The sequence below is a fragment of the Bos taurus genome, chromosome 21 (genome assembly GCF_002263795.3).
Source record: "Bos taurus isolate L1 Dominette 01449 registration number 42190680 breed Hereford chromosome 21, ARS-UCD2.0, whole genome shotgun sequence".
Lineage (NCBI taxonomy): Eukaryota > Metazoa > Chordata > Mammalia > Artiodactyla > Bovidae > Bos > Bos taurus.
The window spans coordinates 58,222,547-58,246,727 of record NC_037348.1 but is presented as its reverse complement, the minus strand read 5'-3'; the positions used below and the strand labels follow the sequence as shown (position 1 = coordinate 58,246,727).

Here is a 24,181-nt window from a genome sequence, read left to right as displayed (position 1 = left end):
CCACCTGTTTCATGCTACCGCTTCACCTTCGTCTGGCAGTTTCCTACTTATCACTTACATCTCAATTTGTACAGTAATTCCTCCTCCAAAAGGGCAACCAGGATCCCCACCCCCACATTCAAACAAAAAACTGGATCATGTGACCCTCTTATGTAATCCCAGAGTACCCTGTCCTAACCTTTACCAAAATTAACACACTAAAATGCAAGTGTCTACCTGTCCATAACCTCTGCTAAACCATAATTTAGGAACAGGGACTGTACCTAAGTCGGAATAATTACTTACTAGTAACTCAGATTTTTCTATTTTGTTAGCAAATAAAATAAAATTTTATTATATTCTATTTTACTAGTTGAGCAAGAAACAGACTGCATCATTTGTTTCTGCTGTTGACAAATGCATCTAACCTGAAATATTTTCTGCAAAATAATACTGTCTTTTTCATCTGTGCAAAATGAGAAACAAGCTGCCCCACATTATTCTAGGCGAAGATGATTCTTTAAGTTTTTGAAAAGTTCAATAGTTTTGACAGCAAATGCCTAAAATTCTTTATAAGCCTCCTTGCCATCTTAAGCAATACTTTTTATATATTGAACTCAATGAGCAGTCTGGAATTACCACTAGGGTTTCCATGATTACAACATGTCCACCCTAAAAGACCTCAAATTCATAAGCTTCATGACAACTGTCTCCTCCTCTGCAATATATTATCAATTGTTTGTTCTTGCCCCAGAGCAAGTCACCATACATTCACACACACATACAATGTAAGCATGCAGACGCTGTTCGATTGGGTGAGTATTAAACTGTCGGAAATGAAAGTAAAATACATCCTAGGTGGGGGCTGAGGAGAAAGGCTTTTAAGCATTGATTTAGGAACCTCTATTTTTCATTCTCAGAGGTCTTTCTGAATAGATATGATTGTTAGATAAGAAATTTCTTGATAACAAAAAAGTATAATTGTTACAATGTTTCCCAAACTCTCCTAATAAAGTATAAAATTACTACTCATTTTAAATTCCTTAGTCATTAAGATATTGAAGATTAGGTTATGGTTTTTCTCCTAGGTATTCTCCACAAACCACTAGTTAAAAACAAGCACAATTACCTCTCTTACTTTTATTTGTCTCTGTTTTATATTTGTTGCTGCTGCTGCTGCTAAGTCGCTTCAGTCGTGTCCGACTCTGTGTGACCCCATAGACGGCAGCCCACCAGGCTCCCCCGTCCCTGGGATTCTCCAAGCAAGAACACTGGAGTGGGTTGCCATTTCCTTCTCCAGTGCATGAAAGTGAAAAGTGAAAGTGAAGTTGCTCAGTCATGTCTGACCCTCAGCGACCCCATGGACTGCAGCCTTCAAGGCTCCTCCATCCATGGGATTTTCCAGGCAGGAGTACTGGAGTGGGGTGCCATTGCCTTCTCCGATATTTGCTGCTACCATGCCATAAATAATAATAGTAAGAGTAGCTTCCCAGGTGGCACAGGGGTGAAGAACCTGCCTGCTGATGCAAAGATGTAAGAGATACGGATTCAATCCCTGGATCAGGAACATCCCCTGGAGAAGGAAATGGCAACCCACTCAAGTATTCTTGCCTGGAAAATTCCATGCACAGAGGAGCCTGGCAGGCTACAGTCCATGGGGTCACAAAGATTTGGACACAATTGAGCACATACACACACAGCAAAATAAAAGGAATGTTCAATAAATGGCAGGAGCCACTGGGGCTGAATAGAAGAAATATGGAGAGAATCATGCAAAAATGAAGTCAGAGAACTAATGAGAATTAGGCACACAAGATTCCAGCCATTTAAAGGACTTGAATTTCTACTATGATAGAAATGAGAGCCAATGGAGGATTTTAAGCAGAGTAAAGGTAAAAAAATTACTTTTTACTCTGTAAAAACAGAGTGAAAACATGAGATTTCATGTTTTTAAGGATCGCTGTGGTTGCTGTGTTGAGAAGATACGAAGGCAATAAGGGAAGAAGACAGGAGCCCAGTTAGGAAGCTATAGCAATTGATCCTGATAAGAGATGTTACTGGCTCAGACCAAGGTGGAAGCAGGGGAGACAGTGAGAAAGGGCTAGATTCTGGGTAGACTTTACAAGGTAGATTAAGGTGGCCAGATAAGAGAGGACACTCAGTTAAAATTTAATTTTAGATCAGTTTTTGAGTATGAGTATGTCTCATGCAATATTTGGCAGATACGGCCCCAATTCTTCACTCTTCTCTGAGTCAATGACCTCTGCCCTGTAACTTAGAAGTTCCTCTCATTGAAGAGGCAGAATATATTTCTCCTCTTGACTTTGGTCCTTCCAGATGATTTTTTTTGACTCATGGAATGTGTGCAGGGATAATACAATCAAAGGTTTAGAGAGCTCTTATGCAATTGGGCTTGCTCTCAAGCCTCTTCCATTACCATAAGAAAAATATTTTCAGCCTTCAAGGGTCCCAGGAGGAGGCTGGCCACCCAGTCCGGCTTAGGTTAGCTGATCCTTGAATTGAAGAAATGTTTATTGTTAAATGTTGCTGGTATTTGTATGATTATTTGTTGCACAGCGTTATTCCAGCAGCAGGTATCTAATGGAGTTGTCTCAGCATACAGAAAATATGGAAAACCATAAGACTAGATGAGATTGCCACCACTAGATGAGATCACCAATACCAGTGTAGACAGAACTGAGAAAACGACCAAGGACAAAGACCCTAGGCGATTCCCTCATCAGGGTGATAAGGAGGAATCGAAAAAACAGATTGAGAAGGAACGACCACTGAATATGCAGAAAACCAAGAGAATGTGTATCCAAAAGCCAAGTGAAATGAGCGTGAGAAACTTTGTGAACTACTGAGTCAGAAGTTAAAATCTAAGAACCGACCATTGGATTTAGCAGTGGAGGCCACAGGCGACCTTGACAAGTGACATGTGACTGAACTCTGGAAGCTTCGTAGGAATTAAACTGGAGATAGTGATATTATAGATAACTCCTTTAAAAGTATTGCTAAAACCTAGAGGGTATTATGGGACTTCCCTGGGGGCTCAGATGGTAAACAGTCTGCCTGCAATGCAGGAGACTGGGGTTCAATCCCTGGGTGGGGCAGATCCCCTGGAGAAATAAATGGCAACGCACTCCAGTATTCTTGCCTGAAGAATTCCATGGACAGAGGCGCCTGGAGGGCTACAGTCCATGGGGTTGCAAAGAGTCGGACACGACTGAGCAACTTTCACTCTCACTGACTCAGAGAGTATTATGCTAAGTGAAGTAAATCAGACAGAGAAAGACAAATACTATATGATTTCACCTGTATATGGACTCTTAAAAACAAAACAAATGAACAAATAAAACAGAAACAGGTTCACAGATACAGGGAACAAACTGGTGGTTGCCAGAGAGGAGGGGTTGGAGGTATGGACAAAATAAGTAAAGAGGATTAAGAGGCACAGACTTCAGTGATAAAATGAGTTACTGGATAATATACAGAATAGGGAATATAGTCAACAATATTGTTTTACTGTAAATGGTGACAGATGGTAACTAAACTTATCATGGTGATCATTTTGTAAAGTACTGTGTAAATGTCAAATTGCTATGTTGTACACCTGAAATTAATATAATATTGTGTATCAATTTTACTTCAGTAAAAAAGAGGGGGAAAGTTTTGCTAAAAGGGAGAAAGCAAAATGAAATAACAATTGGGAGAACTGGGATCAGGAGTTTTTATTAAGAGAGATAAATTAAATGGTGTTTGTAATTCTCAAGTCAAATGTATCTTAGAAAAAACTAAGGGAAGAGCAACAGGGGAGAATTTCCAGGCCTACGTTCTTGAGTAAGTAAGAGAGATGGAATTGCGTCCACAGGCGGAAAGGCTGACTTCAGACCAAAACACAGTTCACCTATAGCTAGGAAGGCCAGGTGTATGAGTGCAGACGACAGAAGGGAGGCAGATAATGGCGGAGGAAGATGTGGAAATCTCTCCTGATTAGGTCATAGGAAGAGACATCGAAAGCTTGAAAGGAAAAGTAGCTATGAAATAGTCAGGAGGATGGAAAGGTAAATGGACGGGGGATACACGGTGCGATTGCTGAGCAGCTTGAAGGACCTAGTTGATGCTTGTAGTCATGAATTTAAAATGAGATCAGTCAATACTGTTACATGCTTTTCTCCAGTCACACTCATCTGATAGGTGCTGGTAGATGGAAAGACAGATTTGACAAGGGTTGTGTTTAGCCAAGCAAGTCTGAAAAAAGCAAAGGTCAGGGATGATGGAGGCAGGAAGGGATTATAATAATCAACTCGAGAAGAAAAGACATGAAGTAGGGGAGGGATAGTGAAAGGTAATAGGATCGATACAGTGCTATCCAGAGAGAGGAAATGACAATCAGAGAACGGGAGACATTGGACTGACATCATGGACAGTCTGCAGCGACTGATAATAACAAGTTCTGTGATATGATCATGGGAATGAGTAAATGAGCAACAGTGGAAGATGAAAAATAGTCTCTGGAGAAGATGAATTCAAGGAGCTGAGAAGCCAGAGTGTCAGAAGACACTGTACTAAGACTCTGTAGTATCTGTACTAATATTGAAATCAACAAGAATTAAGACAGGAAGAGTTTAGGAAAGAGTAAAAATGAGCCCAGTGTTAAAATTGTCAATCAATGAGAAAGTCAGGGGTAAATAATGTAAGATTCAGAGCTGAGTGTTTTTAGAGACACCATGGAAATAGTCTGAAAGGGGAAACGATGAGCAAGGAAGGTGTCCACACCTTGGCCCTAGCCTAAGGACATAGTATCTTCAGGGAAGAGCTGGACTTTCATTTGACTAGGAAGTAAAGGAAACAGTGGAGAGAGCATACAATGGATTTTGCTCATGAAGCACAATGCATTTCTGATGGAGGAAAAGTTTCAGGAGCTGGGATAAGATGGGAGAAAGGTGCTGGACAGGACATGCGCAAGGCCTCGTGGAAACTGGAGTGAGAGAGAAAAAGGGAGATCTGGGGCTTCTTGCAGGGACTGACACGAAGAGACGGAAAGTACACAATGCCGTGAGAACCATAGCCTCAAGGGGATTTGCAACGGGAAGGCTGTGAGTCTGGTCTCCCTTGCTACCACTGATAGCCGCAAGACGGTCTGGGGGAGCCTGAGTCTTACTCTGAGCGCGTGAGCCTCCTTCCAACCCCCAGCAAGGAAGGGGTGATCTGTATGTCTGTGGCACGTGTGACACTATACAGATATAAAATTATTATGATAGTATAATCTATACTATGAAAACTCTAAACACATGTCATCATAATTGTCAGATACTTTCCTTCTTATTCTGGTGACAAATATATTAATATAATACCAATCTCCTCCCTGGCAGCCTGGGGAACAATCTGACCTAAGGATGAATAAAGAAGGCAACACACAGACATATACAAACACACATAAGGCAACCTATATACAACCTATATATCATATACACCCACCGGGGAGACCTCATATAGTTGCTTATATACCCACCCTATAGACCTTAAATGGTTTCTTATATACCCATCTATAGACCTTATGTGTTTATTCACTCTGTTGTGTCCAACTCTTTGAGACCCCACGGACTGTAGCCCGCCAGGCTCCTCTGTCCTTGGGGATTCTCCAGGCAAAAATACTGGAGTGTTGCCACCACAAAAAAAAAAAAAAAAAATACTGGAGTGGGTTGCCATGCCCTCATAGACCTTATGCTGCTGCTGCTACTGCTGCTAAGTCACTTCAGTCGTGTCCAACTCTGTGTGACCCCATAGATGGCAGCCCACCAGGCTCCTCCATCCATGGGATTTTCCAGTCAAGAGTACTGGAGTGGGTTGCCATTGCCTTCTCTGAGATTATAAGGTTCCTTATATATCCCTCTATAGACCTCCATAGTTTCTATAATAGGTCAGTGCTTTCCTCCATCTACATGCAAAAATTTTCTTGGCTCCAAATAATAAAAAGGTGTCCCAGTTTCCTTAGAAACACTCTTAAACTTTCTTGTTATCATGAGAATCTTTATCTTCCCCTGCTGCCTTACTGGAGCATGACCTTTTCCAACTACATTCATGTTCATTCAACAGATTTTTACAGGGCACCTTTGAGATTACACAGCTCTGCCTTATGAGGCAGAGAACTGCTGGAAACCTCCGGAAATGCCTGGAGCAAATAAAAAGGCCGAGCCTACTCTCTTGGGAGCTGCTTTTACTGTGGAGTAGGGAGAGAAGTGATGTATGACCCAGAGCAGGGCATATCACCTCCTCAGTGTCAGTGTCCTCTTGTAGGAAATGAGGGGTGATGAGAAGTCTCCAAGAGTTTTGTTAGCGCCCAATGTCTTTCAGTCTATGAATCTACTAAAATAATCATCCCAGACCGATTCCTATTTTTTATGAAGATTCCCATTCTATTTTTTTGAAGATATGAGCTGAGAAATTAAGAAACATTCTGATCAGTATTATGATAACAGAGCAGAGGACTGTGTTTTAGGATGAAGTGGACTAGCAGCTTGTCACTTTTTCAAGTTAATCCCTCTTAGAATCAGTGCCTCCAAGGAAACACAAGTCATGGCATTTGAGGCAGGAAGTTCTTGTTCTCTGGCAGCTTCACCATCAACTGGTGACCGTGGATTAGACTGGGATGTAACTGGGCTCATTTTGGTTCCCAAGGGTACACCATGCCAGGCTGCTGATATTTGGTTAGAATATGTAATCAGCTATAGACCCTAAATGATTATACAATCAGTTCTCAATCATCCCAAGTACTCTTTACTTTATTTTACCCCTTCCTGTTTGTTCCTCCTTTGGTCTGTATCATAATTCACTGAAGTATATAGCAAAGAAATAAAGAAAGCAAAAAGAGTTCAATTAATGCCTTTTGTTGTTTGAGGAAAACAAAAATGGTATTTGGAATGTCTTGATATTAATTTATCATTGCCTCTTGTTGTCAAGGGTGATCAAGAATTAATTGTAGAGTTGAGGAACAACCAATATCAAAACATTTATGGAGCCAACAGAACCACATCTGAATCTAACACACTGCAGTAAGCAGGAAGGGTTCAGAGTGATAATGAAGCAATGATACCGTCATCCCCTGACATTTTAAGGCTGAGAGTCTGATGCATGCTCAGTGCCAAGACCCTCACAAGTAAGAAGCACACACTTGAACATAGGCTGGGAGAAAGAAGGAGGCGCTCACCTGGATCTTTCTGATCACCCAGTTTGTCTAGAATGTTGAAGGAAATGTCAAGGTACTCTCTCTGGATGGCACTGACCGCAATCTTCCTCTGTTTCCTCTGCCGGGGGACAATCTGAATCTTAAATTCCGACTCCTCAGCTCCCTCCTCCTCTGCCTTCCTCTCGGAGTTCTGTTCTGTGTCTGATTCAGCGATGGTGTCGGGCTTCTCACCCTCCATTGGGTTCTCCGAATCTTCAGGGACCTTGAGGAGGACAGTTTTTGCCCCTGAACTTGGCATCAGCCCACCAGGCTTCTCCTCCTCAGTGCTGGGCTCAGCGTTATCATCCAGAGACGTCTCGGGGAGGGCAAATGACTTCTGAAGGAGGTCTCGTTTTTGCTTCAGCGTGAGTGGGCTGCCACAGGAAAACTCTTGCAGCTCCTCGGGCTTGACTAACTCTTCAGAGTCTGTGGGGTCTTCCAGAGCTATGAGAGAGGCGTCCTTGTCACCCGCGGACTGGTTATTTCCTGAGTCCTTAGAAGAAAAGTCTTTGGAACAATCCTCCACGCTTACTTGCACGAGGGGCGTTGTACTGAGGCTGAGGACAGAGGGGTGTCTGGGGACAGAGGGAGAAGAGGCAGCATTCTGACCAGAGGCACCCTCATTCCCTTGGTCCATGGTCTCCTCTTCATCACTCTCTACTATTCGCAGAGGGGGAAGAGGTTCAAACACAAGAGAGTCGCTATCCGACGTTGAGAGCATAGAGCGTTTCTCAGGCCCAGATGTTGAATCTGAGGACAAGTCAATCAGATCTAAATCCTCTTTGGGGGCAGGCTTTATTGGGGAATCAACTTTCACCTCAAATGCCTCCATGCAATTTAACCTAACTTCTGGTATCACCGGCCTCCGAGATTCTTGGAAACCTTCCACAGCTAGGTTCTCGGGGATGTCGGCACTGTCGGGCCTCGTGGCAGAATTCTGTCTAGATCGTCCGTGGTCGTGCTGTCTTTGCATAAAATAAGCAGCATGGGCAGAAGGCTTGTCTATGTCACAGCGGTCTATGCAGGACTTCCTACGGTGCTCGTCTAACGTAAATAAGAGGGAGTCTGCGTTTCCTATATCAAGAGATTTTTGTTTTAGAGAGCGCAGCTTTTTTTTCTGAATGCTTTCTTCTCTCACACAGTGTAGGATGTTGTCTTGTAATGCACTCGTGTCTCTATATTCAGCCAGCTCTATTTCACCTGATTAAAACAGAAAAAGCTAGTACTATTTTACTTGGAGATTTCAACTTTCTTTTCCCCTCATACTTGGGCATACAATTGGCATCAATAATAATCAGAACCCCAGCTCCACCAAAAGGGAAAACTGACTTTCTGGCCAAGTTTTCATCAGGTTCATTCTAATTTCAAAAACCAGAAAACTCTGGAATGAGAGAACCCCCAAATGGCAGTTTAAGATCTTATTTCCAAAATCAGGCTTCAGGATAATCCCTCAGCTCTATTCATTTGTGTGCTGGATAGGGGATTGCTTTTGGCTGAGGTCAGTCTAGAAAACTGTATTCAAATTGTGTGGAAGGGAAGCAAACATTTTGCAACAAATCAAATCAAGCAATGGCCCTCTCAGACAATCATGACGTTAATGATGTATCTGTCAATTCACGTATATATATAAGTGTGTATATATATATACTGGTTATGCATACATATATATAAAATCAACAGTATTAAAATGTGTAGTAACATAATAAAATTAAGATTTCACCCCAAACAAATGGTAGAGTACAACATTTCTGCATAAAATTACTAAGAGGAAAAAATTCATACTTCTCTGAACATTCATCTCAACCGGCTGATATTTCACCATTTTGCTGCCGCCTATCCTTTTCAATCTTGCAAAAAAAGTTTGAGACTCTTTATTGCAGGGTCCAGTAGGTGTATCATGAATATCAGATTCATCAAAAACACTATCTTCTTCTAATTGGGGAGAGAAAGTCAAAATTACACTTAAGAGGTTATTCTCTCTTAGGCTGTGTCTACACAAGCATTTCAACGAAAGCATCATGGAACACAGTCTGGGGTGGTTCCTACACCAGCCCAAGTCTAGCCCAGCTGGGCATTTAATTCAGGTGTCAAATTATTCAGAAGTTGAGCAGAACAAACTGTTATAAGTTTGCCCCTCAATTTCCATGTCACAAAGGGCAGCATTTTCAAAAGAGGCATCTCAATATTCCGATAGAGCCTTCATGGGGAGCTTTTTCAATGCACTTAACAACCAGATAACCAATACATGTCAGGAATCTGGGACACTCCTGAAACGTGCCTGCTTTGGGTGAATTTTCAGGCTAATTTGGCAAAAGAAAATTAAACACAATGAGTAGATCTTGCCCCTTCCACAAATACATGCCTTCCTGGGATCTGAGAACTGGCATAGACACAGCCTAACAGTACATGCACCTTATACTTTGTGAATGCAAAATACTGTACTCTACACTTGAAAATGAAACACATGACACACAGAAAAAGCTTAGAAAAGCCGCTGGTCATCTCAAAAGCTCCACAAATGATTATGGACTGAAAGAGTAAACAAAGGAAAAAGAAAACAGAAAATAACATCTCCCCACTAAAGTAAGACTCTTCTCGAGTTTGCCGTGGGCGCTTTTATGAATCCCAGAAAGAATCTTTGACTGTTACGGTCCTGAGGCTCCATAAACAAACTGGTCACTTAGAATCCTAGCAAGCTTGTATCTGTGTCCTTTTCTACCCCCTTTTGGCCACTTTTAAATCAAAGAGAAACCCCAAAACACATTAATGAGGAAAATGTTGTTATATTGCAACCCACAAAATTCCCTTAATAAATTTTCTTCTTTCGTCCTTTGAAAAGGTCAAAGCCATGTACAAAATAGCAAGAGAAAAGGCTGCAAAAACGCGTTAACACCACAGGGAATGGAATTAACCTACTATTCAAGTTCAACATCATTGAAATCACGGTGTTTGGCCTATATTTACATCTACATGTATGAGAAAATGAGGTTCAGGTGTGATTGTGATTATTTAATTCTCTGAGTATAAGGGGAGTACAAGCTTAGAGTTAAGTTTTAAGGACCGATTCTGTCTTAAAACACAAGATTTTATAAGTAAATGAAATTTGAACAGCAGATGCTGGACAAAGTAATCAAAATAATCTTTTGGGTCAAATGAAAAAAAAAAATAAGCGTTAATGATCAAAATGGATACAAAACTCCCAGTGAACTTCTGCAATGATGAGGAAGCCTGTCAATACAACATTCTGTTTTATTTATTTCGTTTTTTAAAATACTCTCCTTTGAAAAATACAGCTTTTTTGGAGCAAGAGTTATGCAACTTCCCTTACATAACTTTGTATCAATGATAATTCTCAAAATGAATTGAATGAGAGTGACAGGAAGACTTCAGCATGGCTCCTCTCACCCAGAAATGTTCATCTGGGATTGGTCCAGGTACTGAGCCCACACTGATGACATTTATAGTTTAACTGAGTCTGTCCAATTTCCCAGAAACTAGGACCTAAGATGGTAAACAAGATATTCTTCAGGAAGGATCTGAATGGTATCAGAACTTAAAGAACTTTCTCTCAGTCCCATCTCTGGCCAACCTAGAGTCTTGAACTTTTTGGTAATAAATGAACAATAGAACACTGGCTCCAATCCATCCTATTCATACATCTGCAGAGCAGTTCTACCAAAAAGGAATCTATGAACACTACTAAGAGTCATGGGGCACTTGGCTTTCTCGCAGGACTGGATGAGATGATGTCATCGTTCATGAGTCTAGTCACCCTGAAACAGACACAAAAAACACACATCTTGGCTCTGCAGTTCTCACCTGAAAATATCCAGGCTGGAAGTTTACTCTAGCTAAAGTTTCATTCTGCTGCCTCCTTTGTAGAAAAGCTATCAATACAAAAAAGTATTGATACTAGAAATAATTTAAACCTATGCAAAATATTTGATTTCATTTGCCTTTAATTCTTATTGAATAAGGAGGCTAAGAAAGACCACTTCAACACATTTAGACTCCATTCAAATCTAATCTCAAGGTCAGAAGCAAAACAGAGTTGGACAGGATCATGGCACCACTGAGTACCAACCAAGAATCATTTCACAGCCCAAAGCAAGATGTTTCCAACATGAAGGAAAAGGCTTACAAAGTCTCCTTAACCAGACAGCAGACAATTTTTCTTTTTTTTTTTTTTTTGCAAAACATGATTTCTCATGAAAGGAGATTTAGAAGCATATCGATTATTTCTCTTGAGTGCTCATTTTAAAAAAAGGAAAGCAACAACATTCATGGGAAATGTGGAGAATTAATGAAGCAGTAGGTCATTTTTTTTTTTAACTCCAGAATAGTACCTGGGGTGCTCCTCTACGGTCTAAGGAAAACATTGTCCAGAAATGTATTACGTATGCAAGCTGAGTTTGGGATAGGATTGAGATATGTAAAGTACCTTTTTCCTTTTCGCTGTATCTGCTTATGTTACTGTTGTCACTGTACAGAGGTCCTGCCGTGGCATGGGGCTTGCAGCTATGATACTGTGCATTGAGTGTATTGACTGTTATGTGAATCAGATGCAGAAGGACCTTGCTGATATCACAGTCTCGGTATGGATACTGCTCAATGAAATGGAGGGAGAAAAATATAAACAGTTATTTTCAAGGGTAAGTTTTTCCACTTGATCTTGCTAGCTATTTTTCTCAGTCTCTTCTGGGTAAGCAGAAACGTCAATTCTTACCATGGTCTTATTTGAACAAGGGATTGTATCCCCACCCTCTTCCACCAAATTATGGATGGCAATGCATGCCAGTTTGTAAATTTTAATTTATTTTAAGAAAATGAGCCGCCATAAACATAATGTAGGAGTACAATTTTAAATAGTTTTCTTGTTTTCTGACGTAGTACTTAATACATAGATAAAATATGAGGTTCTGAGCATAGACAGAGATTATGGATCCATGTTCATCGTATTTGGCTTTAAACGTTTTAGAGTATATACTGGCATGGTCTACATTTCTATTTTCCTTCCAAAAGTTCTTCACTTCTGAATACTAATTGTACGTCGTGAATCTTCCGAAGGTCAAATTACTGAAGGTCAAATTACTATCTTACAAAATTTTGAGCTTAGATCTCTTAAATGTTCTCTCTAAAAGAATTGTTCCACCCCAAAAAAGATTGACTACAGCAACTCACCTTGTAAAGAATGACAAGCAAGGCCTTCAACCACATCTGCCGGATGTGAGGCTTTAGGGACCAGAGGGAACAACGAGGTGGCTGTTGGAAATAATGCCGGAGTTGAGGACAAGAGCAGTATTTGAGCACCTGAACCACCAAGGGAAGAAGGTGTTTTCCCAGATTAATGTTATAGTCCATGACCTGAAACAGGAAAGAAAGGTAACAACTGAAGAAAAGACAACTACAAAGAACATTTATAAACCAAAAGGAAAACTTTGAACCATCAAAACATGAGCAAGATATTTACCATGTATCTCACAAAATATTATTAATAATGGCCAGTACCCATAAAGGGACAAAAGTCCAACCTCACAAGAAATTTAAAAACTTGTAACTTCATTTTATCTACTTAATTGTCTAATTATTTATCTACTTAATTATATGCTGAAAATAAATTTCCTCTTTGAAAATGTCCTATGTTGTGTGCATGCTAAGTCGCTTCAGTCGTGTCCAACTCTTTGAGAGTCCATGAACTGTAGCCAGTCAGGCTCCTCCATCCATGGGATTTTCCAGGCAAGAATACTGGAGCAGGTTGCTGTGCTCTCCTGCAGGGGATCTTCCCAACCCAGCGCACAGGTGGATTCTTTACCACTAGGCCACCTGGGAAGTCATATTAAACTATTACCTAGAATCAATGAAAGCATGTAGAGTTGGTAATTATGTGAGGAAACAGGCATTCTCAGACACCACTGGCTAGAGTATTTCTCAAATTTTTCAGGAGAGCAGTTTAGCAACATGTATTCAGAAGCAGGAAAAAGCACATAGCCTTTAAATAGCAATTAAACATATCCTAAGGAAATAAATCAGACAGGCATTTCCAGATGTATGCATAAAGATACCCAGCATTATAGCCACTCCAAATTGCAAATGACCTCCATATTCAACAATATGGAATTAGTAAAACAAAAGATTGTTTATATAACAACAGAATACTCTATAGACATTAAATGGAATACCGTACAAATTTATTTACATGATATGAGCTTCATAACAAATTTTAGGCTTAAAAGAGACATGGAACTTCCCAGGCAAGTATACTGGAGTGGGTTGCAATTTCCTTCTCCAGGGGATCTTTTTGACCCAGGGATCAAACCCAGGTCTCCTGCATTGCAGGAGATTCTTTACCAACTGAGCCACCAGGGAAGCCCAGACATAAGTATGTATATACATATACATGCATATACATGCACACATTCAGGCACATATACATATATCAGTATGTATAAATGATCCCATTATTATAAAAAATATGTGCACATATACACATAGTTGAGGACAAGAGCAATAGAGCAACATGTATTCAGAAGCAGGAAAAAGCACACAGCTTTTATTAGAGCTTCTCTGTAGCTCAAATGGTAAAGAATCTGCCTGCGAAGCAGGAGACCTGGGCTCAATCCTTGGATTGGGAAGTTCCCTTGGAGAAGAGAATGGCTAGCCTCTCTAGTATTCTTGCCTGGAGAATTTCATGGACAAGGAACCCAACAGGCTACAGTCCATGGGGTCACAAAGAGTCAGACATGACTTAGTGACTAACACTGCCACTACTAATGACCTTGAAACATGAGTTACAGAATGTGCTAGGGGAGGGCAGCCTAGATTTTTATCCTACTTATCACACAGATGGTAAACTGAAAGCTAACCATACATGTACATACCTATGTATGTATGCGTGTATATAGGAATGTATGTAAACCTAGAGCCATCAACATATACCAAAATGTTAGTAACTGATTTTGTGATGGGTTTCCTGGAGATTTACATTTTAATTTTTTTGCTTATAGTTTGAAAATAAATATACATAATGTGAACATAGAAAGAGAGAAGTGAGGGAGGAAGGGTAGTGAAGTTTGCTATCTGAAGTGGCATCTTCTGTCTCTATCACAGACAGGTGAGTATTAGTGATGATTCATCTAGTTATCAGCACCAGCAGGAGACATGCAAATTGCTCCCACATTGCTTCTCCGTGTTCACTATATCAACGATCTGTTTGAGCTAAATGGTAACAGCTATGATCATGAGTTCTTTCCACGCGACAGGCACTGATGAAGGTGATTTTCAGTATGTTGTCTCTAGTCTTTCCCCAAAAAATCTATTACAATGAGCAAAGAAGCAAGGATGCTTAAGGCCGTAACAGTTTTAATAACAGTGGCAGAGCTGAAATTCATATCCATTTCTCTCTAGCCCCAAGTTCTACACTCTTTGCAGATTAGGGCAGCCATTTTGGAAATTTAGATTTGTAGCACTGGTCAAATTAGGCATATATATACACCCAAAGTGTGAAAGGCACTCAGTCATGTCTGACTCTTTGTGACCCATGGACTAGAGCCCTCCAGATTCCTCGGTCCATGGGATTCTCCAGGAAACACTACTGGAATGGGTAGCCATTCCCTTCTCCAGAGCATCTGAGGGATGCCCAGGCATTGAGCCTGGGTCTCCTGCATTGCAGACAGATTCTTTACCTTCTGAGCCACCCCGGGAAGTCCATGTACATCGATGGTCTATTAATTCTGCTCCTGGATCCATATCCCAAAAGAATTCTCACATTGTTGAATAAGGCTGCATGTACAGAATGGTTGGGGTTTCCCTGATGGCTCAGACAGTAAAGAATCTGCCTGCAATGCAGGAGACCCCAGTTCGATCCCTGGGTCGGGAAGATCCCCTGGAGAAGGGAATGGCTACCCACTCCAGTATTCTTGCCTGGAGAATTCCATGGACAGAGGAGCCTGGTGGGCTACAGTCCATGGGGTTGCAGAGTTGGACACAACTGAGCAACTAACACTCGACTGTACAGAATGGTTACTGCTGATCTGTGTGAAAGGGTGAGGAGTCGGGAGCAATATGAGTGTCCATTACTGAGGGAATGGATAGTTAACTCATGAGAAATATACATCATGGTATATAACACAGCGGTTTGGAGTAGCAAAGAAACATGAAAAATGCCAATGATGATAATATGATATGAAGTAAGTTGAATGATTAACTCAAGTCTCCACTTGAAACCAAAAAAAGGAAAGGATTGGAAAAAAAAAAACCTACAAACAAAAATTCCACACTCCTTTACTATTTAATAGAGTTTCAGTTTAGGATGATGAAAAAGTTTTAGAGATGAAAGTGGTGATGGTTACATAAGAATGTGAATATACTTACTGCAACTGAATACTACAGTTGAAAAATGACTGAAATGCTAAGTTTTGGACTTCCCTGGTGGTCTAGTGGTTAAGACTCTGTCTGCCAATTCAGGGGACACAGGTTTGATCCCTGGCCCAGGATGATCTCACGTGTCATGGAGTGGCTAAGCCTGTGTGCCACAACTACTGAGCCTACACTCAAGCCTGTGCCCTCAACAAGAGAGGCCACCAACATGAGAAAGCCGTGTACTGCAACAAACAGCAGCCTGGCTCACCACAACTAGAGAGGTCCTGCGTACAGCAATGCAGCCAAGAATAAATAAATAATTTTTTTTTTTAATTCTTAAGTGCTAGGTTTTATGTATACTCCCCTCCCCACCCCCGTAAATCCCCAACTCCCTTTATGTTATCAGGCTGCTGATGTCTTCTATACACCCCTGGCTTCCCTGGTGGCTCAGAAGGTTAAGAATCCATCTGCAATGCAGGAGACACAGGTTCAATCCCTGGGTCGGGAAGATTCCCCTGGAGAAGTAAATGGCTACTATAGACAGAGGAGCCTGGCTGGGCTGCAGCCCACAGGTCACAAAAGAGTCAGACACAACTGAATGACTGACACAGTAAAGTAACTTGAGCAAAGCTTTACGCTCAACCAGTGTTGGCTAAATGGAATTTAATGACGCGTTTGGACTAAAAGCCTAACGACATGACTCGTGAAAGCTTCCACTTACCTGGGCAATCCCTGCAATAAATGCATTAAAGCAAGTTGACAGGCGCATTTTCTGAGGCGCGATCATGAAGCAGCCTTCCTGCTGGTCGTAGCCGAGTAAGACGTAGAGGTGCCGCTTGACCGTGTTGAAGGCCTTGGCGCTGCTGATGTCCGACTCGGCGCTGCTCTCGTCCTTGGCCATGAACTTCATGAGCACTGTGATCAGCTGGTGCACTGTCTGGTGGTCGATTCCAGCGTCTTCGGGGAGCAGGTCCTTGATGGTGTTGTCATTCTCAGGGGACTGTTGTCCTGTCGGTACAAGAAAGGCCATCAGTGGGTGGCTCCCCCACAAGTAAGTTTACAGTCAAATTTCACTTATCGATCAAGCACCACTTTGTCTGCTGCCTCTAAATATTTAAAGGTCTGTTCTAGACAAACTCAGACATAATATGCCCTACTAAGCAAAGCACTGCTCCCAGGATGGAAGTTATGTTGTTGTATCAACAACCAATTTGGGAAGAATGCATGTGTGCTAAGTCGATTCAGTCATGTTGGACTCTGTGCGATCCCATGGACTGTAGCCCACCAGGCTCCTCTGTCCATGGGATTCTCCAGGCAAGAATGCTGGAGTGGGTTGCCATGCCCTCCTCGCGGGGATCTTCCCCACCCGGGGATCGAACCCCGGGTCTCTTAATATCTCCTGCTTTGGCAGGCAGGTTCTTTATCACCAGTGCTACCTGGGAAGAATAAGGGAATGCAAATAAAAACATGGCAGTAGAAAGCAAAGTTATCTTCTGACAGCAAGACAAATACCTACACGCAATTTACATTTAGAGAACTTTTAAATACCTTGGCAAAGTTTTACCTTAATAAAGAGACATTTTCCTTCCAGCTTTGTAAAATAAATAGGTAAGAATAACCACAAAATAATATTCATTAAATCTGCTGAGCAACTAAAACATCCATTGGGTTACCTTGTTTAAATTATTATCTCCATTCAGTTATGTTCAAAAATCAGCTGAGGCAGAAAAAAAAAAGTTTCCTTCTCCAAATTCTGAGATAACAGCAGTGTGTACTCTTTGAATTATACATTCAAAATTAGAAATAGCAAATGATAATTCCTGCTGTATGTAATGAGAAGCACACAAGGGGTGGGAGGGCACAGACAGAAAGAAAGAAGCATGAACTTTTAAAAACAGAAACACGCCACATGAAGGTGGGCTGAAATTCACATGCAAAGAAAAAATACCTCAGCCCCTAACTTACTTTTAACCTAACAAATAATCACGTCTGAACAGGTCCCTGACATGGACTTTCTCAGTTATTTCTTAAAGTCAGAAATTATACCCTGTCTCCCCTTGTTTTCTGCCCTTTAGTTTAGGACTTTGAGGGAAGGAAAAGTGAGATTTGCTTTCCTATATTTATATTTGGGGCCTTATTCAAAATACTCTCTGCATCCTTCTCCTTCCTTTGACATGAGAATTTCTGAATTGGAAACAAAGCTTTTGCCTGGTGGGTTAGACGAGCACACATCATTCTCATCTCTCATTCTGAGAGAAAACATTCTAAATGATGACAAGCTTTGGTTACAAATCATTATACAGCAAACTGATTTTATCCATTTAAATTACAGCATGCAGGATACAACAAACAGCTAGATAGTCAGTCATATTCTTTAATTCCTCAACTGATCTGTCAAAAATCTGTCTTCCAGGACCAACCAAGAGAAACAAGATAGAAGGAATGTTTTCTGGGGACCACAGAAATTAGTTGTCTGGAGCCTAAACACTTTCTCTGTCAAATTCCAAGTTTACTAGTTTGAAACTGCACATACTACCGTTTATGTGCTTGGTTGTCTAGTCTTCCCCAGATGATCAGAATGTTGATCTGCTCAAAAGTGATGCCCTAAGATGGGATCTTGGCAGTGAGTGAAAAGGTCACAGAATCAGCCAAGTCTAAGAACGTCTAATATAGGGGAAATCACCTAACAAACTTCACTATAACCCTTGAACATTAACAACATTTTCTGTCTCATAGTCTGTTCATGAAGGAATAAATATGTGCAGTGTACTTTAGAGACTTTTTTATCAAAAAATTATTTAAATAAAACCTAAAGATTTGTTTATGATGCTGTTTCACATGCAGGAATAGTCAGTTGTTAATATCATTATTCATTAGGCAGGCATGAGCCACCAGAAAAAAAAAAATCAATTCACGTGGAACATCCTATTTCATGAAAGGTCATGAATATAAAGCACTGATGTATATTATAATTAAATGTTTGAAATAGAAGATCAGACCAAATTCTCATTTTAAAAGTTTAGAGAACTATCTTTTCAGCATTGAAAAATATTCAATCTTGATTTTCTTTTTCTTCAGAGTATTATTACTTTATAACTAGAAGGAGGTTATTGCTTTGGGCAAGTTTGGGCCAAAACCTGACAAGTGTGAGACTCTAGGCGCCCTGCAGGGTTCAATGCCATTGTAGCAGCAGGTGATGGCTGTTATGATGCTATAAGTTCATTCCTCAATTCATCGTAGCTCTGGGGGGCAAGGTTTAGGAGAGTATGATATCACTCAGTTCTGCTCGGCCACCTCCAAGTCCAGACTGGCTAGACTCCAAAGCCCCAAAGTTAAAAATAGAACTGAGGAGCATTCAAGAAGGAGATGCACCTTTGCTGTCTAGACCTGAGAGTCCAGGGAATTCAAACAGAAGAAAGGGAGCTCCAGACAAGGCTCAGCTAGGACATGGGCTCCCCATTTCCTTCTATCACCTTGAGTATAGAAAATAAACCATCAGACTTCAACTTTAAATATTTCAAATCTCTTCGCCCCACTGCAAGTAGATAATCATTTTCAAAGTGTATCACCTTAGCGTTTCAAATCAAACCATATTCTCCCAGTGACTAAGTATCATTTCACAAAGGTCCTATCTTCATTTTAGATTGATCTTCATTGATCTGCAGTGCTCAGCTTTAAGGTTGTGGCTTTTTGCTTTCCCTGAGCAGTGAGTGATCTTTAACAAACCATTAACTGTATTGACAAAAGAACTGGTTAATGGAACCTTTCTCATAAAGTGAAAAAAAATCTCTTTTAGTTCCAATAACTCACTCCTCCAAGTGAGGACTTTGAAAGTCTACACTTCGTATACTGTCTTTCTTTTAAAGGACTGTAAGAATGTGATTGCCACCACTCTTCATTAAGAAAAGTTACCTTAATCAAACCCCTAAGAAAAATGAGATTAGGAAAGCTGAAACTTTCTTTATTGATAAAGATAATATTACTGGTTTAGTTATCTATAAAGGATATAAAATTTCCATTTTAAAACTAAAAGCCTATAATATTTTCTCCAAAGTGTGACGATGAACATGTTTACTTTTGAATTCTAGTCTATGAAGTTCTTAAATCTGTTTTAACTATAGAGATTGAACATGTTAAGAGATTTGATTTTCTCCTTTTTGCAAAGAAAAATGTAAACATCTTTACTGTCGTAGAGGCAGAATGATTCCTAGCCTAACTTTAACATGGACTGGGTCCATCACGATCTGTCCACAGAGAGGCGCAACTGATTGAAATGCCACAGTAGAATACAATTTTATTTACTTAGAAGATCTGAAACCAGGCAGGATCAGGATCTGCTTTTCCAGACATCTCCTGCTGCTCCATCCCAGAAGCTCGGCATCCTTACATAAACACTGGGCTGCTTCTGGGCCTCAGAATGGAGCCAGCCTCTGGCACCTTCGTGCCTTCTCTCATGGTGCTCTATTCACCTTGCAAGGTGGCCCTCCACCCCCACCCCCAACGTTATCCCATGAATGTGGCCCCCAGGAGCCATTCTTATTAATATGCCCACCCTCCTCTCAGCAACTGTGACCCCTAAATTCTATAAATCTCTAAAAACAAGAAAGGAGGGAAGAATAAAGACTCCTCAAAGGTAAGTAATATGTCTTATCCAAATTTTACGCCTCTCACAGAATAGGGGGCAGTGATTGACACATAGTAGATGTTCATTACTTGTAAATGTTTAAGTGCCCTGAATTTAAGTAAATATTTCAGATCTTTTCTACATGGGAGAAAAATGGATGAAGTCCCCAAAGAGCAAAGAAGTAGGTAAGGAAATAGAGAACATTCCTCTGTGGAGGTCAACTCACTGACCCCTCCAGCAAGTGACAAACCAACAAGTAGCAATTAGGTGGTGGAAGGAGGCTTCCACGAGCTTATTCTGCATTCGGTCCAGAGAAACCAACGAGCGAGCACTATAAATGAGCCTGCACCGTGTTGGCAGTTCTAACGACACTACCTCACTGATCTCCCTAGCTCATTCATTCGACTTGAGGCTTCATTCACAGCAGTTCTGTTGTGTATGCACAAAGCCACAGAAGGGCTGGAAAGATGGGGCCAGATGCTGACTGCAAAGCCGCATATGCTTCCCATCCCTGCCTCTCTCCCACATCTATCACTATGATTTACCTCCTACCCACCTGTCTCAGCCTGACTGAGAAGTCACCTGCCCACGAGACCTTCCCTGTTGCGTCCAGCTCTCCTCCCACCGCAGTTGACATGAATGAACCTGTAGTACAATCACTTTCTCTGGAGATGAGAGCTCACTTATGGTCACACTTCATCTCTCTTACTTGACTATAAGCAAGTGGACAGTATAAAAATTTCTGATGTATCTCTACATTCCTCCTAGTACAGCAAGTGCCCAGTAATGCTTTGTTCAATAGAAACTCTCATTTCCAAAACTATCATTTCAGACAAGGGCATTCCTATATAAACAATTAAATTCTAATGCAAGAGACCCGGGTTTGATCCCTGGGTCGAGAAGATCCCAATTTTGCAAGTTAGTGAAAACATGAACTGTTAGCCACCTCTAGAAAAAAAAGAAAGAGCCTCAAGAGAAGTTCGTTGGAATTCTAGGCTGAACGCTAAGAGGGAGGCAGGAATGCACGAGAGCTTTACTTATTATTCCCAGTATTAAGTACATTCTCTTGTTGATATAAATTCAGACCAAGAGAGCTTAAGATTTCTCTTTAGGTTGGAGTAGAATTGCAAGTATCCATGTCCCTTTAGGGATTAGATTGGCTCTTCAGACCGATTTGTGACTCTTATTCAGGAAGATCCTTTGGTCTGGACACCCATGGGCTTACATCACACTGTAGCGGGCTTGAATGCCCAGGTCAGCTCCCTGACAAGACTGGTGTCCTCACGTCCCCTAAGACAGGAATACCCGTAGACGAACTCATTGAGAGGTAGCTTTAGTGGAAAGAAAAGCAGATCAAGTCTCCTGGACTCAAGTCTCTAACTAATTAGTTACATGTGACCTTGAGCAAATTAGGCAAGCAGAATTACTTAGCCCTTCATGCCCTCAGTTTTCCTGTCTGTATATAAAGTGGAAAAAATACTTTATGCATATGCAGAATTGTTGTGAAATTGAAATTAGATAATTTGCATTAAAAACACTCTTTATAAAGAAGTACGCTACATATATAAACGTTCTTGCTGTTTTTATTATTAACATTATATACCTACTATTATTTAATTACTCATTCCAGGGGATGGGAACAAGATATGATTAAGTTTCCCATGGGGTTGATAACATTTCAGTATTGTCCAATTATGTAACTGCTGCATTATATTCAATTACTATTCAAAAGGTGTTCTGAATCACCGAAAACAAAGAATTCCCAATTCTCAAAGCATCAGTGAAAAAACAGCTTATATATAATTTATAATTACACCAACTTCGGATTAGCAGGTGAAATTGTGTATTTCATCAGTTAGGATTAAATGAAGGTGCTGAGCTCCTTCCTGCTAGCATTACCATACGTGTCTTGCAAGACAGATCAAGACATGCGGGCTTGAGATCCAGATCTGTCATCAACAAGTTTGTGAAACCTGTTCCTTTCTGGAAGCCTCAGTTTCCTCTTCTGGAAAATGAGAATGTTTACATATCTCTAATGTTTCAGCTATGACAGTCTATGAATTTTACTTATATGCACAGAGGTCTTTGAGATAAATATATATATACTTATGACTGACTCATGTTACTGTACAGCAAAAAACAATACAAATTTGTAAAGCAATTATCCTCCAATTAAAAATAAAATAAAAAAATTATTAACTCATAAAAAAAGTCAACAGAATAACACAACTCTTTGGTAGCCTTGCAGAGTTTCCCCTCTTTACAAGCATGTTTCTGTTGCAAAATTTGCTCTGGGCAATATATAAAGGCTAAGATTAGAGAGTCATAAACTGTATATCCAGTGCCAAAAGTTTCGACCTAAATATCAACTAAAATTAAGTCTTGCTGCATAATTAAAGGACATCTGCCTTATTTCGGGCCTAATCAATAAGAGGTCTTGCACAGAGGCGCTCATTACTTGTTCCAAACAAAAGTATCTTCCTTAAACAGCAAGGTCTTTGGTTTCTATTTAATTACTATCTTAAACCACCCTGTACAATCTTATGATTATCCTGGCGTGTTTTTGCTTCCAGGGTAAAACACTCAGTGTTCAGTAAATAATAATGCAAAAATGAAAAACTAGTTTCAAATTGCCTTAAAAGCTGAGCCATCTGTTTCCAAATCTAAGCAAGTTTTGCTTATGGTGGTGTCATATAATTACCTCTCTAGAAGCCTCAGCTTTTTATTTAATTTAAACAATGCTGTCATCTGCCCTTTTTCCATCTGATCACTTTTGGTGGGACAATTAGACACCTAAAAGCTTAACTTCAAGACACATATGTATATGCTTTTCCAAAGACATGTGAGAGGACTCCTATGATAGGATTGTTTGCATGCATGCATGCTAAGTCACTTTAGTCGTGTCCGACTCTGTGCGACCCTATGGACAGCAGCCCCCAGGCTCCTCTGTCCACGGGATTCTCTAGGCAAGAACACTGGAGTGAGTTGCCATTTCCTTCTCCAGATAGGATTGTTTAAATGGGTAATAATAAAGACTAGCTTTTCAACTAAGCCTTAAGATGAAAAGATATAGTGAGATAAAGATAATTTATGAAATTCCATAAGAACCAATCTCAAAAAGAGTTAACTGAAGAGGAAAGGAGTGATTTTCATATTTTTAATGACACACAGGGTCAGAAATTCTTATTTTTATTCTTTAAATAAAAAAAACAAAAACCTCAGCACAGTTGAGGCCTGAGTGATGCTAAAACAAAGTAGAGAGAGGGGGACTTCCTGGTGATCCAGTGATTAAGAATTTGCCTTCCAATGCAGGGGATGAAGGTTCCATCCATGGTCAGGGAAGAAAGGTTCCACATGATGTGGGGCAATTGAGCCGGAGCACCTCAGCTAAAGAGCCTGTGCGCTCTAAAGCCCGTGCTCCACAACGAACAGCCCATGCACTGCAATGAAGACCCACCACAGCCCAAAACAAAACAAAAAAACAAAGAAGAGGGACTCTGAGACATGTCTGCTGTCCCTTTTATCTCATGAGTTTTACAAGAGAAAATACACTTTGACGAACATCTGCCATTTGCATTCCTAATATTAGGGGCTCTCTCTCTTCTCCTCCTCTCCCACCCCTCACTGGTTCTCTTTCTAGCAGATTATTTTTTAAATAAATTTATTTATTTATTTTCTGGCTGCAATGGGTCTTCATTGCTAGGCAAGGGCTTTCTCTAGTTGCAGTGAGCGGGAGCTACTCTTCACCGTGACGGGCAGGCTTCTCGCCGTGGTGGCTCCTCGTGCTGCGTTAGCCCCGGCTCTAGAATGCACGGGCTTCAGGAGTTGCGGCACACAGGGTGAGCTACCCCGCCACATGTGGGATCTCTCCAGACCAGAGATCAAACCCATGTCCCCTGCACTGGCAGGTGGTTTCTTAACCACTAGATCACCAGGGAAGTCCCTTTAGAACACATTCTTGAATGTCTTCTTACTTGAAATTTTCCTTC

At 40.7% G+C, this 24,181-nt stretch overlaps 1 protein-coding gene across 9 annotated transcripts in view; it reads right to left on the bottom strand.

The window, feature by feature from the left end:
* UNC79 (unc-79 homolog, NALCN channel complex subunit) overlaps nucleotides 1-24,181 on the bottom strand; it is a 299,827-nt gene that overhangs the window by 89,209 nt on the left and 186,437 nt on the right. For 6 of the 9 annotated variants that reach the window (XM_024982113.2, XM_059879351.1, XM_059879352.1 and 3 more), the window contains 5 exons: nucleotides 16,290-16,576; nucleotides 12,392-12,574; nucleotides 11,652-11,814; nucleotides 8,993-9,142; nucleotides 7,193-8,410 (listed from right to left, as the gene is read on the bottom strand). In XM_024982113.2, the coding sequence (XP_024837881.1) occupies nucleotides 7,193-8,410; nucleotides 8,993-9,142; nucleotides 11,652-11,814; nucleotides 12,392-12,574; nucleotides 16,290-16,576 (2,001 nt within the window). The remainder of the gene's footprint in view (nucleotides 1-7,192; nucleotides 8,411-8,992; nucleotides 9,143-11,651; nucleotides 11,815-12,391; nucleotides 12,575-16,289; nucleotides 16,577-24,181) is intronic. The other 3 variants (XM_059879353.1, XM_059879354.1, XM_024982115.2) reach the window with 1 other exon arrangement.